The 15,839-nt window shown below is 53.9% G+C and overlaps 5 protein-coding genes across 5 annotated transcripts; 2 read left to right on the top strand and 3 right to left on the bottom strand.

The window, feature by feature from the left end:
* Positions 1-124: 124 nt before the first annotated feature.
* On the bottom strand, positions 125-1,811 carry J4E87_002077 (uncharacterized protein; the record flags this gene model as incomplete). The annotated part of the gene is made up of 2 exons (XM_049373716.1): positions 125-1,076; positions 1,387-1,811. 2 exons carry the CDS (start codon positions 1,809-1,811, stop codon positions 125-127), a joined length of 1,377 nt encoding a protein of 458 aa, XP_049237086.1.
* Positions 1,812-2,287: 476 nt separating this feature from the next.
* Positions 2,288-7,122, bottom strand: J4E87_002078 (uncharacterized protein; the record flags this gene model as incomplete). Its single annotated transcript, XM_049373717.1, has 2 exons — positions 2,288-2,314; positions 2,365-7,122. The coding sequence occupies 2 exons, from the start codon at positions 7,120-7,122 to the stop codon at positions 2,288-2,290; spliced, it is 4,785 nt and encodes a 1,594-aa protein (XP_049237087.1).
* Positions 7,123-9,534: 2,412 nt separating this feature from the next.
* On the top strand, positions 9,535-11,312 carry J4E87_002079 (uncharacterized protein; the record flags this gene model as incomplete). The annotated part of the gene is made up of 5 exons (XM_049373718.1): positions 9,535-9,757; positions 9,807-9,913; positions 10,033-10,290; positions 10,338-10,868; positions 10,920-11,312. 5 exons carry the CDS (start codon positions 9,535-9,537, stop codon positions 11,310-11,312), a joined length of 1,512 nt encoding a protein of 503 aa, XP_049237088.1.
* Positions 11,313-11,932: 620 nt separating this feature from the next.
* Positions 11,933-12,271, top strand: J4E87_002080 (uncharacterized protein; the record flags this gene model as incomplete). The annotated part of the gene is made up of 2 exons (XM_049373719.1): positions 11,933-11,936; positions 12,006-12,271. The coding sequence occupies 2 exons, from the start codon at positions 11,933-11,935 to the stop codon at positions 12,269-12,271; spliced, it is 270 nt and encodes an 89-aa protein (XP_049237089.1).
* Positions 12,272-12,514: 243 nt separating this feature from the next.
* Positions 12,515-15,322, bottom strand: J4E87_002081 (uncharacterized protein; the record flags this gene model as incomplete). The annotated part of the gene is made up of 1 exon (XM_049373720.1): positions 12,515-15,322. One exon carries the CDS (start codon positions 15,320-15,322, stop codon positions 12,515-12,517), a length of 2,808 nt encoding a protein of 935 aa, XP_049237090.1.
* Positions 15,323-15,839: the final 517 nt, after the last annotated feature.

Consider the following 15,839-nt stretch of genomic DNA (forward strand, 5'->3'; position numbering starts at 1 on the left):
AGCATGTCATCGTAGACCTTGCTGACCACGCAACGTTGATTGGACACCGCTTACCACTACATCACCAAGCAGCGCCTGCGACAATTCAGATCTTCACAAAGTCAACAAGCCAGACATTTTCCACTTACTCCGCCTTAGCATCTCCAGCACTGACCAACTCTCCACTCTCATCTCGCTCCCACTCGCACACCCCCAGCCCAGTACCCTTACAAGGAATGCAAGCAGATCCATCACCCAAACTCCTACATTCATCCACGCCCAACCCCCTACTCCGACACCTCTTACAAACGACCAGCTTCTTCCCTTTCTTAAGCTCATCCCTCCAATTCTCATCATCCATAATGCGGTAGTTGATGCCGTTGAAGCGCCAAAAGTCGTCGCTGGTATACATCAATTCCTCAACAGGCAGCTCTTCGCCCTCCATATATGGCGGGATGAAAGACTTCCCCGACGGGAACATTTCTCGTGAAACAACGAAGTGGGCGTTCGTGCTGTATGACTTGAGCATGGTGGCGATCTTGTAGGTAGCCGCGCGGTCGAAGAAGAGAGCGCTGAGGAGGTGAGCTTGTTCTGTCGCGTCGACGATTTCGAAGAGGCGGAAGAAAGAGTGGTCGGAGAACTTGAGGTGCAGTATGAAGTCGTCTGCGAGTGTTCTTGGGAGACAGACGTCTACGAGTGAGGTGAGGGAGCGGAAGGCGATGTCGGACAGCGAGCGGAGGTCGTGGCCTGAGTTGATGGAGATGGCGGAGTCGAGCATCTTTAACGACTTGAGGGATGGCGGGAAGCCGCTTTGTCGTAGGTAGTAGTAGAGGTGCGATTCGAAACCGAGCTCGAGGTATTCTAGCTCGACGAGAGAGCGTAGCTTTTCTGCGCCTTCGGGATCGGTATCGCGCTGGGTTAGATATCCAACGTGACCACCGCAATGTGTCAAGCGCTGCAATGAATGTGCTTGTTTCTGCAGTGCGACTAGGAATCGAGATGAGGATGTGCGTTGTTCAGGATCCATGGACGGTTGGCATTCCTGGAAGACGTGCAGTCGCTCTCCGATTGACAACTCCTTAAGAGCTTTGGGTAGGCTCAGGACATTGTTTAAGAACGGAACACCGACATTACATTCGATTAGCGTTAGAGACTGAAGGCATGTTGTCTTCTTCTCCGATTCGGAGATTTGGAGATCTCCGTCGAAGTTCAAACAAGATAGTGTGATATTACGCAAAGTTGGATGCTTGAACATTGCGACAGCGCGACCTAATCTGAACTTGTTGTCTCCCGAACCATGCGCGTGGAGCGTTACTGCGTTTCGTTAGTCAGGCTTATTGTCATGAAACATCTGACTTACACGACTGTAGCATCGGTAACGTCATCGGCATGCCCGCGCGTGGATACACTGCCGCCGCAAGCAAGTTGTTGTAATCAATCCTCGAGTAGCCGTCGAAGTAGATGCCGTTTTGCCATTCCAAGTTGTTCGGGCAGGGGCTCTCGACATGGAGATGACGGAGCCTACCCATCAAACTCAGATAATGGTTCAGATCCTCAATCCCCTCGCGACGTTCATCCTTGTAGCGAATAGCCAGATCCTGGATATAGTCTGTCCGATTGTCCCGGCTGTCCAGTGCCGTGGCAATCCTTTGCGCGTGTCCTCCGTTCAAGACTACCAGTTTGCGCCAGATGTAGGGTTCAACGAGGCCTTGAAACCGCGTGCACGTCGCTGCAAGACTGCAAAGCGCATCCTGGCCTTCGACATGGTCGATGATGTTGAGGAGGAGTTCATCGACCAGACGCAAGAGTCCGCTCTCGGCTGGCCCGAGCATCGTGATTCCAGGTTCTTGACGTGCTTTTGTGAAGGTGTAACCGGAATGACGCGTCTTGCGTTTCTTGGCTCCTGCGAAGGATATACTTGGCATTCAAGGGTTCGGGATGAGTTGAAGTTCAATAACACAACGGGCGTTGTTCGTAGACATGTGTTTCTTAATGACCGCGCTGGCAGAAAGCAGAGACAGGGTGCTGCTGTTCAGCCAACGGGACCGCAGGATGATGTCAGACGCTAGCACTATAAAAGACTAGAGCGCCACGTGAAGACATCCGTGCGCCAGTGCGGCATCACATCATTATCGCCAGCTCAACGCGTAAGTTCAGCGTGACGATATTCACCTGAGCAACATTATTGCATTTACATTGACATAGTTTGGAAATCGCAAATCGAAGATAACGTCATGATGTATCGTGCTTTTCATCTACACCAAGTTCATAAGACCCAAGTCCCCCACGATAGAAACCTCTTCCCCGTCTAGTCCGTTTGGTTGATCACAGCATCCTGCGTAACGTTAGCTTCATCCTAATCATGATTCACACAGCAAAACTCACCCTAGCAACCGCATACAGCGGCTTGACACCAGTCCAGTACTCAAACTGGTGCACACCCTGTCCGACCAAAACCTCCAGACCATTGACCGTCTTCCACCCGTTGTCCATCGCAAGCTGAATCAACGCTGTCACGGGGGGCTTGTACGCCATCTCCAACAATATTCTTTCTGGACCTGGCTCCACGTCCTTGACGCTCGCCTTGCCCTTCTCAAACAACGTGCAAAGCGTTTCGCGGATGGCGACGTCGATGGGTTGGTCAGCAGGGATGGTTCCGATAGCAACCTGTGGCGTGCTTTCCATAGATTGGACTTCTTCTGGGGAGCCGATGACGTGTAGGTTGTATTCTGCTGAGAAGGCGTTCTTGAGGGTCTCCATCTTCGAGGGGTTGCGGCCGAGGAGGTAGATTGGCCCATAGCCCATCTCCTTGAGTGCGTAGATGGCAGCGCGACTGGTACCGCCGCCGCCGATGACGAGGGCAGAGCCGCTGCCTTGCGCGCCGGCGTTGCGGAGGATGAGCATCATACCTAGATAGTCGGTATTACGACCGATTAGACGGACGACCTCTTCACCACTGGATTCATCGATGGAGCTCTCGGGAACGATGGTGTTGAGGGCACCGATGACATCGACTTCTGGGCCTAAACCGTCGAGGAGAGGTACGACGTCCTGCTTCAGCGGGATTGTCACACTGGCTCCACCGAAGTCTGGCGAGCGGATGATGTTCTTGATTGAGCTTGCATCCGTAGTCTCGTGGCGGCTGTAGACGTGTGGGAGCCCAGTCTCACCGAACAGCTTGTTGTGGAGACGCGGGCTAGGGCTTTGTGCCACTGGTGAGCCGAAGATGAAGAACTTCTTCGTCGAAATTTCGCCCATCAACGACAAGCCCCGCCGAATATCTCCTGCAGATAGTTGACCCGGTGCGGTAGCAGAGGGCAGGAGGGGGTGCGAGACGGGTGTCATAAAGCCATTAAGTATCCTGCTAAGCTTGCCATGCTCGCCCATGTTGATGGCGATCAGGGGGACAGGGTGCGCAGTGTTCGCCCAGCTCTTGAATTCTGCAAGCGCATAGTTATCTTCGAGCGACTTGGCGACACCCACAAGTTTAATGACAGTACCGTACTGCAACGCGCGGTTGTAGTACTGCATCCACGAGCCGTTTCTCCAGTTGAGCTCGCCTTTGGGATCGTGATGGCTAGCGATGATCTCTGAGTATCCGCGAGTGTCGGAAACCTCGCGCAGGATGTCTTCTGGCATGGTCATCTCCAGATCTACAAAGTCACAACCAAGTCTCAATGCTGTCCGGTAAAGGACGAGGGCCTCATCGTATGCCTGGTCTGGGAATCTCCCGCCTTGTGCTTTCGTTCGCAAGGTGAATATGATAGGTATCGATGTTACGGTCCGCAGTATTGTCAGTTGCTCGATCACGAACTCTGGTGTTGGCAGACCTTCTTGCCCGTTCGGGTCTTCCAACAAGTCGACTCTGAGCTCAACAGCATCCGATCCGACTACTATCTCCGGTAGAGTCTTCATGCAAGGCTCAAGTCGGGGTGCAGATAAGCAGACGAAGAAAGAGTGCTTCCTCTTCTTGAGACCCTTCAACGTAGTGGCCTTGCCAGTGATGGTGTTCAAGAAACGGGCAATCTCCCCTTGCGTCTGAGCGAGCCCCCCAGATCCTGGAACCTGACTGTGGAAGCGGTAGTTACTGCACTCCGTGTACCAGTCCTTCCTCCGTAGCCATACGCCCATGATGTCGTCTACGTACGCTGGCCGTGTCTTATCGATCTGTAAGAAGGCGACTACCTTGTTGATATCACGCGTGACAAGTAGTACTATACCACCACTCTTCTGATAGTCGACGAGAATCTTGCGAGCTTCAGGTGTCTCGACAATCCCACCACCACAGGCGAAGACGTGCCCATTAGGCTTCTCCTTGACAGTTTTGGCCAGAAGCTTCAGCTCCTCGCTCCGGAAGCCGTCCCATCCTTGTGACTTGATAAGTTCCGGTATTGTCATACCGACATGGTCCTCGAGCGCAGTATCCAGATCAATGAAGGGGCGTCCGAGCGCACGTGCTGCCCATCCACCAGCGGTCGTCTTGCCGGCGCCGCGCATTCCGATGATGAAGATTGACTTCTGTTCAGTCTTCGACGCTGCCTTATGCGCATTTGGCCGTGGCGGTAGCTCCACGCCTGAGAGCTCGGTTTTGAAAATCTGGCTCAGAGAGTCCCAGTATCCAGGCCATGTCTTTCCAGTACATTCCTTTTCAAGAATGAGGACTGGCGCTGGAGCGACTAATGACAGCACAGCGAAACTCATGGCGACGCGATGATCATCGTAGCAGTGGATACCGACCTTTGGAGCTTCGAGCTCGTAAGCTTTTCCGTCAACTTCAATACCATCGTCAAATTGTCTGCAGGTGACACCAAACTTGGCGAGCTCATCTTCCATGGCTTGGATGCGGTTGCATTCCTTGACACGCTGGTTTGCAATACCATAGATGCGAGTGGTGGCTGTGCTACCATTCGATGATGCTACTGCGGCCAACACGGATGCTGTGAGGAAAGCATCCGTCATGGGCTCCATGTCGATCTCCTTGACGGCTTTCAATTCGCCGCGAGGAGGGCCTGTGACTGTTGTAGAGGTCTCGGACTGTTCAACCTTGCAGCCCATGGGTTTTAGAACTTCAACAGCGAATCGCGCATCACCTTGCAGGGAGCCTGAGCCGATGTTAGGCACTGTGCACGTCGTACCTGTTATAGCCGCGATCGCGAGAGGGTAGGTAGCAGAGCTAGCATCGCTTTCCACCTCATATTCGGAGGGGTTGGTGTAGGGCTTGTTGGGGATGTGGTAGGTATTGGGATCATCCTGGGATCTCTCGACCTGCACGCCGAAGGAAGCCATCATGGCGATGGTCATATCGATGTATGGTTGGGAGATTACTTTGCCACCGATCAGCCGCAGTGTTACAGGCTTTTTGGAGTATGGCGCGCTCAAGAGGATGGACGATACGTATTGCGACGACACGTTGGCAGTAAGCTCAATCTCGCCCGTGAAGGAATCCGGACCAAAGCCACCACATGCAGAGATTCGCAACGGCAAGCTGCCTTCATTCTCCTGGTAGTCAATTTCGACGCCCATGGTGCGGAGTGACTTGACCAGCGGGCCAATGGGTCGCTCCTTCATGCGCGCGTTGCCGGTGACTACTGTGGAAGTCACGCCCTCGACGGGTTGGCACAGTGCAGTCACGGAAGTCAGGAAACGCGCGGCAGTGCCAGCGTTTCCGAGGTAGAGTTCGTTGCTCGACGCCTTGAGGTTTCCACCATTGCCGGTGACGACTAGCTCCTTGCCATCATTCTCCCACGCGAAGCTAGCACCCTGCATCTTCGCCAGCGCGTCTAGCATGACTTGTGTGTCGTCAGAGTGCAGCAAGTTGGTGATGCGACATGATCCAGTTCCAAGCGCAGCAAGCACGAGGACTCGGTTGGAGATACTCTTGGATCCTGGAGGCCTGCACGTCACGTTCAGGTCGGAGGGGATACCGGGGTGAACAGATATGCTCGGTGAGAGGGCGATTCGGATGTCGCGATCTTCGACGGAGCTAGCCTTCTTCTCGTGCGTCCGGCCAATGCCCGACAAAAGCACGATCTTCTTAGTCTTGCCTGCATTCTTCTTGTCCACAGCCATGATCTTGATAAGCTCGTCTACGGGACAATGCTTGTTGGCCGACCGCTTCCGCACCGTCTTGTCCGCTAGCGATGTAGGCAGTCCGTAGCTCGCGATGCACTTTGTCAAGCGCGCGACTGCGGAGGGATCCAGTACACCCAGGTATCTGGCCAATTCGGCCTCCTTGACCATTCCTATCGCGACGCACTCTCCGTGGAGGATCTGGGGTGTGAGGATGGCTTCGTAAGCGTGTCCGATCGAGTGTCCGAAGTTGAGCAGATTGCGCAGGCCGCCTTCGCGCTCGTCCGCCGAGACGACTTCGGCCTTGACGCGTACTGAGCCCAGCACTATGCGCTTCAGTATGCTGGCGATCTTGTCGAAGTTCTTGCGGCCGTTGACGGGCTTTTGGTCAATCGCAGCCAGGATGGCGTCTGCATTGCCCTCGAGTGTTGTGAATTCCTCCTCGTTCCAAATTGCCGCCGTCTTGACCACCTCTGCCATTCCGTTGACGACCTCTCTCTTGGGCAGCGACTCGAGGAACTGCAAATCAATGTAGATCCTCTCGGGCTGCCAGAAGGCGCCGACCAAGTTCTTGCCTGCGGGCACGTCAATGGCCGTCTTGCCGCCTATGCTCGAGTCGACCATGGCCAGCAATGTGGTAGGCACATTGACGAACTTGATGCCGCGCATGTATGTCGCCGCGACATAGCCTATCATGTCCCCAATGACGCCTCCGCCCAGTGCTATTATGACTGTGTCGCGCACACATCCTTGCGACAGCAGCCAGTCTTCTACGGCTGCCTTGGTATTCCGCGACTTGGACGTCTCGCCGGGCGCGATTTGGTAAGTGAGGAGGCGTGGGGAGGACGAGAGCGAAGATGCGGCCGACGCGAAGGCGCGCTCGAACGTGGGCGTGTAGAGAGGGCCGATGTTGGTGTCGGTGATGAGGACGTACGTCGACGAGGGAATGTTGGTAAGCAGGTCCTGGGCGATGTAATTCTGCCAGATGCCGTAGTCGACGACTATCGAGTCTTTGCCCAGGATCGTCACCTTGGTCGGCTCACCCTGCGCGACATTGACGCCGTTGCTTGCCATGGTGGGCGGTGCGAGTCAGACTTGCACAAAGAGCCGCCAGCTGCTGAACGCGGGAAGTAAGGCTACAAGGAACTACAATTGATGAGGGCGAGTATCGAACTCAGCGCATTATGTCTGGGAAGTTGTGGGTATGAGTCAAACCGGGAGTACACTTTTTGCGAGGGCTGCGTTCTTCGAAATCAAAGTGCACCGCTACCGGACCTTGCATGCCTGACGTGGGGAACCCATGTCATCCCCGACCGCGCCACCGCTTACGCTTCCAACACCAACTTCGCGCAACACCATCAGCGCCCTACCCGTTCTAAGTTTTACGCGTACAGAATTCTCGCAGCCGCACGTTGAACCTCGTGACGGGTAAATCTGTCTTACGATATTCAAAAGCGCTTCATATGCGTCGCTCCCAGCGTGGTCAAATAGTCCGACGACGGTTGATATCGATGCAGCAGCTGGAATATGGAGGGAAGCTTGTTCCTCCATCGGCCTTCCGAAGACGAAAGGAAAGGAGATATTAAGACAAGCTGTCGACGTAAGGCTCAGCGATGATGTGGGCTCGTACGTGTGTGGTTTTGACTACTACATCAGTCTACTCGTGATGTAGAAACGCACTGGCAGACGAGACGTTGTGTTCTACCATGTGCCGAGACTGGAGACCGAAGAAAATATCTGTATAGGTGTCCGAGTAACAGAGGAATTCATCAGGGCACTAGTGGCTGTATGGCAGCATTAGAGGATAGCACATGAACCTTCCCCTCTTCCACGCCAATTCTTCACCGCGGTCTTTCAAACGGATTTCTTGCAATGGACACATGGCGAGCAGGGATAGACACATGGGGCTAAATCGGTCGAGTGGTGCCTTGGATCTCATGTGCAAGTCTTGAGATCTTAGCACTGCATCTCCAAGTCGTAGTGTGTCCTCGCGCCGTGAGTTTTAGGGTGTGATGACTAAGCGACGCGCCTTCCAAGACGCGCTGCCCCTGCCTCGTCCGATCATCCACCAGCGGTTCCGCCTTCGTTCATCCATCATCTCTCATCATCATCGTCAGCGGCGCCATATCTCTACTGATCCTCCTCATGCTGGGCAACGGCTCGGTGCTTGGCCGTCTATCACATCCCTTTGCCCGCTCTGCACAACAGGCGTACTTGCTCTTGAATGCAGAAGCCCGCCGCACAAGCATCTATCATTCCGCCCGAGGCGCAGCACTGCTGCAATGTTTCAGCCTTCCCGCTCGAATCAATTTGTAGAGACGCAGCCGCGATGCATCTCATACCGATCTATCCGGCTGGGCAAGAATAACAAGAAGCCGTCGAAGAGCCTCACATTGCGACGTTCTCTGTTGAAACATCTTAGACTTGCTGATATATCATTACGCTCTCATTCACCACCAAGAATCATCTTTTGTCATACCCACTTCTTACCGCATACAGTAGCAACATCGGATGTGTGGAGAAGCTCGACGTCCTTGCATAGGACACAACTGCCAAGCGCGTCAACGCAGGCTAAGGACTTGGCGACTTGGTATCGAGCATGACAACAACACCCACGGAGCAAAGGAAGGCAGTGTCTGTACGCAATCTCTCGGACCAAGTACTCCTCACTAGATTCAGTGCGTCCTCCGGTCAAATCAGATGTGGCATCCGTGGCATTGCTCAGAGCACTAAGAGGAGCGCTGTTGTGGATCGCAGCATGCACACACCAAACATGGCAGTGATCAAGAGCACTTCAGTTGATTCACGGTCGTGTACTATTAACGGGCTCTGTGCATATTGTTCTCGTATTTAAGCGCAGATTGCCTTATTGTTCGGCTGTTCAGAGTTGTGCAGAAGCTGTGGTCCGGACAGGCATTCGAGTCTGTGCACGTTACATGGGAAAGTTGTTGAGCATACCTGGTATTACGAGCATCTGGCACATGGGATTGCGAATACCATTGCGTTACGCAAGATGATAGGCTGCACAACAGAAGATACCCGTTCCTCCGTACCGAAGATCTGGTCCCCTTGACGCGATCCACGTCCAGCCTTGCCAAAACAGGTTAAGAATCCAAGGAGGTGAAGGTCTTGGTTAACCACCAATTACCCCAGTATTAGAAGCTTGGAAGCGCCCTTGTCCAGAGCCTCCAAGCACGCCAGGGCGGAAGAACGGCTACCGGCACTTCGACGACGAGATTATCAAACTCGCTTCGGTCTTTCTGCCTGATCGATGCCAACGGTGCGTCTCCGTATACCAAGCGCATGGCATATCTCGCTTCCCCATGGGGCCGGGGCACCCTTCCCCAGGTGTTCGGGTTATAAGGGTCAGACTGGTTCCAATACTTTTTTGGCCGTTGACGACGATCACAGCAACTTACCTCCCCGCTGGAAACACCTCCAACTTGAGATCGCACTCACACAATTTTTTTTTCGTTTGTTGACAGCATGAACGCAAACAAAGATGGGCCCGTGCTCACAGAACCGGAGTACAGGGACGAGAAAGGTTCGGACACATCACCAAACCCGCCTCTCAAACTCGAAGACGTCGAACAATCCGCCTCGATGATTGACATTGATCCTGTCACTGAAGCAAAACTGCTAAGGAAGCTGGACATCCGGATCGTGCCCATGATATGCTGGATCTACCTGATGAACTTCATGGATCGAGGTGCGTACGGTATGCTCATCTTGAGATCTAGACTGACAGATTCGCGTAGTCAACATCGGCAATGCTCGTCTCTACAAGATGGAGGAGGATCTTGGCATGGACCCCGATAGCAATCAGTTCCAAATCGCGGTATCCATCTTGTTCGTTACTTACGTTGTAAGTGTCGCTCTCACCCAATGTTTGTTGACTTCCACTAATCGTGTATTAGATATTCGAAACTCCGGTAAGCTTGGCGTTCATCAGAGCCTAGTCTTACATGCTAATTAGACATCTAGTCAAACTTGATCCTGAAGCGAATGAAACCTGCCCGATATCTCGGAGGCCTCATGTTCATGTGGGGCATGGTAGCCACGTTCTCCTGCTTTGTCAATAACTTCGCTGGACTCATCGTCTGCCGTCTCCTGCTGGGCATGTTCGAAGCCGGCTTGTTCCCGGGCGTCATTCTTTACCTGAGCATGTTTTACAACCGGCGCAACGTTAGCTTGAGACAAGCGTGCTTCTATGGTACATCTGCACTAGCAGGTGGACTAGGTGTAAGTATCGCCTCCACGAGACAAAAGAAAGGCTCTAACAAGCACAGGGTGTTGTAGCGTACGCAATCGGTGAGCTCGACGGTGTAGCAGGCTGGAATGGATGGCGTTGGATCATCTTGATTAACGGCATTCCGACTGTGATCACCGCCATCGCCGTACCTTTCGTCCTACCCAACAGCCCCGAGACGGCCAGCTTTTTGACCGAGGAAGACCGCCGGAACCTTGTCCTGCTCCGAATGAAGGAAGTCGGCCAAACAACTTCTGGTCAAGAACTCGCGCGCGAGGATGTTATGAAGGGAGTGAAAGACTGGAAGGTCTACGCCTACGCCATTGCACAATTCGTTGGACTAGGCATGCTCTACAGTTTCTCCGTCTTCCTACCCACCATCATCAACGGTCTCGGAGGTGGATGGAGCCGTCAAGTAGTTCAGGCGTTGACGATCCCCGTCTACGTCTGCGGCTTCCTTACCTACGTCATCTGCGCATACTTCAGCGACAAGTCGCAAAACAGAGGTCTTTACTGTATAGGTGGGCTCGCTGTTAGTATGATCGGGTACATCTTCCTCATCGCAAACAAGGTAGGCCCTCAACATTCCACCATCCCAACGAATGTACTGACATGCGTATAGGGACTCGGCCTCAGCTTCGCTGGCTGCTTCATCGTCGCGCTCGGCCTATGGGTAGCCACCGGAATCGCCTTCTCCTGGATCGCTGTCAACAATCCCCGATACGGAAAGCGAGCCTTTGCGAGCGGTATGCAGATCACCATCGGTAACTGCTCAGGTGTTGCGGCACCTTTCTTGTACGCCGCCGATACCGCGCCAACATATATTCCGGGCTACGGCGCTACTATCGGGCTGCTAGCCCTCGGTATCGCGATCTACATTGCGCTACACTTCTACTTCCGTATGAAGAACAACAGGAAGCTGTCTGGTAAGGAGGACTGGAGGGTTGAGGGCAAGACTGAAGAGGAGATTGCTGAGATGGGTGAGGATAACCCGAGGTATCTGTACACGATCTAGATTTCCATTACTACTCCTGCTAGGGCGCTTGGGATTGGGATTCGTACTTCCATAGGATGAGATACCGTAGCCGATACCTCTCCTTGGGATCTACAACACGTAGATCTAAACTATGTCTCTGTCTTAACCCAAATCTCTCCACACAAGACATCGACGTGAGACCCTCGAACGCTCCTGTTCTACTTTTAAGAAACAGCTCCCAGAATCTGTCTCTCATTGAAGAGCCCCTGGCCTATATAAAGTCTCCGGAATTGCTTCTTGTCATGATAACGTATCCACCTCGCACACACATTATCAATATCATCAGCACAACAAGATCACCCGTCATGCCCACCACCCCACCACAGAAACCAAACCACGCCACCCCCGCCAACCCCTTCGGTCCTCTCATCGCCACTAGCTTCCGCTCCAACTGTACTGTGCACCAGTACCACGACTACAACCCTGCCGCAGACATGCCCACCCAAAACGACGCATTTCGCCTGGGCGCAACGCATGCTACCAAGCGACGAAACGCTCAGAGTGAAAGAAGATTCGATGGGCGAGAATATACAGCAGGAGATGGGTTCGCAACAGCCTCTGGGCGTGGTCGTAGCTGGGATAGCTTGGCGGAAGGCCCAATGAGTGAGATTATCGAGGATACTGGAGATACTGGAGATGATGAAGGAAGTGATGCGTCTAGCCGCACCTTAGGTCGGTCGGAATCTTCGGGCTCTACGCTTGCAGCAGATGAAGATGACGAGAAGGAAAATAGTGAGGGCGAAGGAGATTCAGATGAGAGTATGGAGGATGACGGAGATGAGGAGGAGAGTGAGACATCTAGTCACACGCTGGGACGGAGCGAAGACTCGGACTCTGGTGATGACGGCGGTGATGAAGAAAGCGATGAAGAGATGGGTGAGTCTGATGATGAAGGCGATGTGTTTGGGAAGAGTTATAGGGAGGGTAGCAGGAAGTAGGAATTAGAATATGGCTCGGCGTGGTCGGTGTAGATTTCCCATACTAGTTGTACATCAATTGTTTACTCATCTACATGATTTTCCTTGTTAAGACACCATCCATAACACCTTTCCTCCCATAACTCCTAGTAGTAAACGCCACACACAACACCAGAACTTGACAAAAAAAAAACAGAAGACCGAAATATCACCTCTAATCGCCACCAACCGTCCTCGCCGCCCTTGCCACAACCCTACAAATCCTTACACCTCCTCCTCTTCCTCCAAAACCTGCACAACACCCCCGTTCATCGACTTCGCATCCAGCAAATCCCTCAGCCGGTTCCCACCAGGCGTATACTCTATCCCACGTCTCGCGTCCTCTGCAATCTTCCTATCGATCGCTTGATCCAGACTACTCACGATGGCTTTGCTCGGTGTGCGCGTTGCGTTGCGGTCGAGAACGGGTATGCGGCGGTTTACTGGGGTCTTGGCGGCGGTAATGGGTTGCCTGAGGTTGTTGTTGGCAGCGACAGCGTTACGGGGCGCTGGGGCTGGGGTTTTCGGGGCTGGGGTTTTCGGGACTGGCGTTTTCGGGACTGGCGTTTTTGGAGCTGGCGCGCTGGGCTTAGATCTGGGTGTTGACGGGGCGCCGGACTTGGTCGAAAGAGGTCTTGATTTGACGTCTTTGGCAGGAGGGAGGGCTTTGGAAGTCCTAGCCGATGCAGGTACCTTGGCGGGTGTGAGGACCCTCGCAGGTGAGCCGTCTGGTGTGGTAGAATCGTCCGTCTGGCCTCCTGCCTGTATCTTCGCTGGCGTGTTCTTGGTTGCGACCGTAGGACGATTGATCTGCGCTTTCTTCCGATCTTCGTCGTGCCAACCAGCGAGCCGGTCAGCGATGTCTCCCGCGCTGGCGAACTCTTGTCCATACGGTCGTGGACCGGCCGAAGGGACTTGAGTGGCTGTAGTGGAGGGGAGCACAGGTTTGCGGATCGGAACAGGTCTAGTGTTGACCGGAGCAGTTGGTACGTTTGGTAGACGCTCTTTCAATGCTGCGACGGCCTTACCGTGACCCGAGGCATTGGAAAGCGGCTTCGATCCAGCTTGAGGAACAGACTGTGTTCGCATCCTGGGCTTGGCGGCGTTCACTGATGGAATGCGGCTGTGTGGAGAGCTGAGTGTTGTTGTGCTTGGAGGTGCCACGGGTTTGGCAGGAGTCGCTGGGGTCTTGCGAGGTGTGCTAGTCACCGCTCCCAACTTGCTTGTTGCTGAAACTGTGGTCTTTGATCGAGGGCGGGATCTTCCGGGAACCGCAGTTTTAGTCGCACCCATACGCTGAGGAGTTTCCTTCTTAGCTGCAAGAAGACGGTCTCTCGTTACTTGTGCTGAGGTAGGAGCACTAGGTTTCAATCGTGGTATACCTGGCGTACCGGAAACCTTCAACGATGCTAATGAGTTGCTAGTACCTCTTACTCCATTCGCTTGTACGGTCGCAATCGATGGGTTGTCGGAGTTGGCTCTACTGAGGGTTTTTGGTGTACCAACAACACCTGGGCTTCTAATATCTTGCTGGCCTCTAACGAAGTAGTCGTTCGACATAGCAGGTAGCTCGTTCAGATTGAGCGGGCCGCAAAACGCTGGGTCGACAACGCCTGCCGAGCGGCGCATCGTCGCTTCCAAGTTGGCCATATCCTTTTGCATCTTCAAAAGTACGCTTGGATCAGTCCCCACTCGCCTCTGGTGGCTCGCAGGCAGGGGCTTCAAATAAGCAGTCTCCATATCTTGCCACCTGACCTGGTGTTCTTGCCGTGATGGCTCTTCCTGCAGGGTCTCCGACCTCCGCTTTGGGAATAGAAGTGGGCGATGTGGCGGGGCTGGTACCTCGCGAGTCGCATTCAGGGTGTTGAAAACCCCCAGACTGGCTGCACGCAGTGGACGTGCGGGTCGCGGTTCGCTTGACACGTCCGCAGTATGATCTGTGGTTTTGGAAGAGGGAAGAACTGCCTCGGTTGATCCAGACGACGACGACTCAATCTGGTTACCCTTATCGTGTCCTGGGTCGATTGACGCAGGTTCGTGTAAATTCAAAGACCCTCTCTTGCTGACATCGGAAGCAGGGTCTACATTGGTCATCATGGTCGTACCATTGGCCGACATCCGCAGGAAAGAAGGCGACTCTCCCAGCTTGAGCTTCTCGGAGGCCTTGCGTAAGGGCGTCGGTATAGGGGAGACCATGTTGTTGTTGTAGGCAGTTCCCCAGTCACGCGTGCTGGTAGTGCTGCTGATGAGGCTTGCCATGAGGTGTCCGATGTTTTCTGGGCACTTGTTCGCTGGTGGCGCCTGCCTCGTGGATTCGTGGTGCGGGGCTGAGTCTGTGGCAGTCGCGACCAAGTTTGCTGGAGCGTGCTCGTCTTTCAGGTCCACAAGACGTTCGGGTGGCATTCGGGATGTCTCCTCTGGCCCTGATAGGAGTTCTCTCGCTAGGCGTGCAGATGTCCTGAGCGGATCTACAGGTGAGTCTTCTTGTTCAATCGAGCGCTTGATGGGACTTCCAGGTCGATTACTTCCAGGTGTCTTGAGCAAGCCACTTCTCTTCGGAGTAACAGTAGCTACCTTGGCAGGACTCTGCTTCACTGCGCTGTGATTCTTTCGCGGGCTGGGCGTTGTCCGAACAGGTGTATGTGGATCCATATCTTGCTTGTGCATCCTCGCCCGCGTCGGCGTACCAAACAACGGCCTCGCAGGGCTCTGCTTGGTCGTCTCATCACGCTTGAGCGGGCTGCGCGTCGCCCTCGTGGGTGTACTCACTGCATTCTCTTTCGTTGGGCTCGCCTTCTTCAACGGGCTAGGCGTCCGCGTCCTCGTGGGCGTGTCTTCCCCCTTTGGCGTCTGGCTCTTGCTTGTCGTTCCGCTCTTCTTTGGCGTGATCTTGTTGGGGGGCAGCTCAATTGAGAAGTAGAACGCGCCCTGGCCAACTTCGAGCTTCATCGGCGATGGTTGTGTCCTCTTGGGAGTATGGCGAACTACGACTGGGCTGTCGCGCGCCTTCTCGAAAGATTTCTGGCTCTCCATGGGCGGACGCGACGGTGTCGCAGGCGGCATCGAGACTGCTCGCAGAAAGCGTCGGTGCAATGGAGTAGAGTCGGGAGTCGAGGGACTGCCGTGCTTTTTAGGCGACGGAAATGTTGTGGTAATGGTGGCTGTAGATCCTGCGCTGTCATTTGGTACAGAGGCTGGCGTGGTGGTCGGGCTCGCACTGTAGGTCCTAGCGGCTTTAGTCGGGTTAGTCCCGGGAGCAGCATCAGTGAACGCCTCCATCATGTGATCCCGTCTAGGATGAGACGGCCAGCAACTGTCGAGGAGAACAAGAGGGCCCAACACAGAGCTGCTAAACGGAATGCAAAGTATGCAAGCCTTGGGAATTCAATAAGACAGTCGCGACAAATGTTTTGCAATCAGCTGTGTAACAAACAAACATCAGATCGTCCCGCATATGCATACTGCCGTGAGACATGCAAGAGACTGGTTTCTTTTTGAGGATTTGGGTCTCATCGGAAATTAGCGTAAACCCAGTTCATCAAAAGCAACG

This window comes from Alternaria ethzedia (genome assembly GCF_023757985.1).
Source record: "Alternaria ethzedia strain BMP 0044 chromosome Unknown scaffold_3, whole genome shotgun sequence".
NCBI classification, from domain to species: domain Eukaryota; kingdom Fungi; phylum Ascomycota; class Dothideomycetes; order Pleosporales; family Pleosporaceae; genus Alternaria; species Alternaria ethzedia.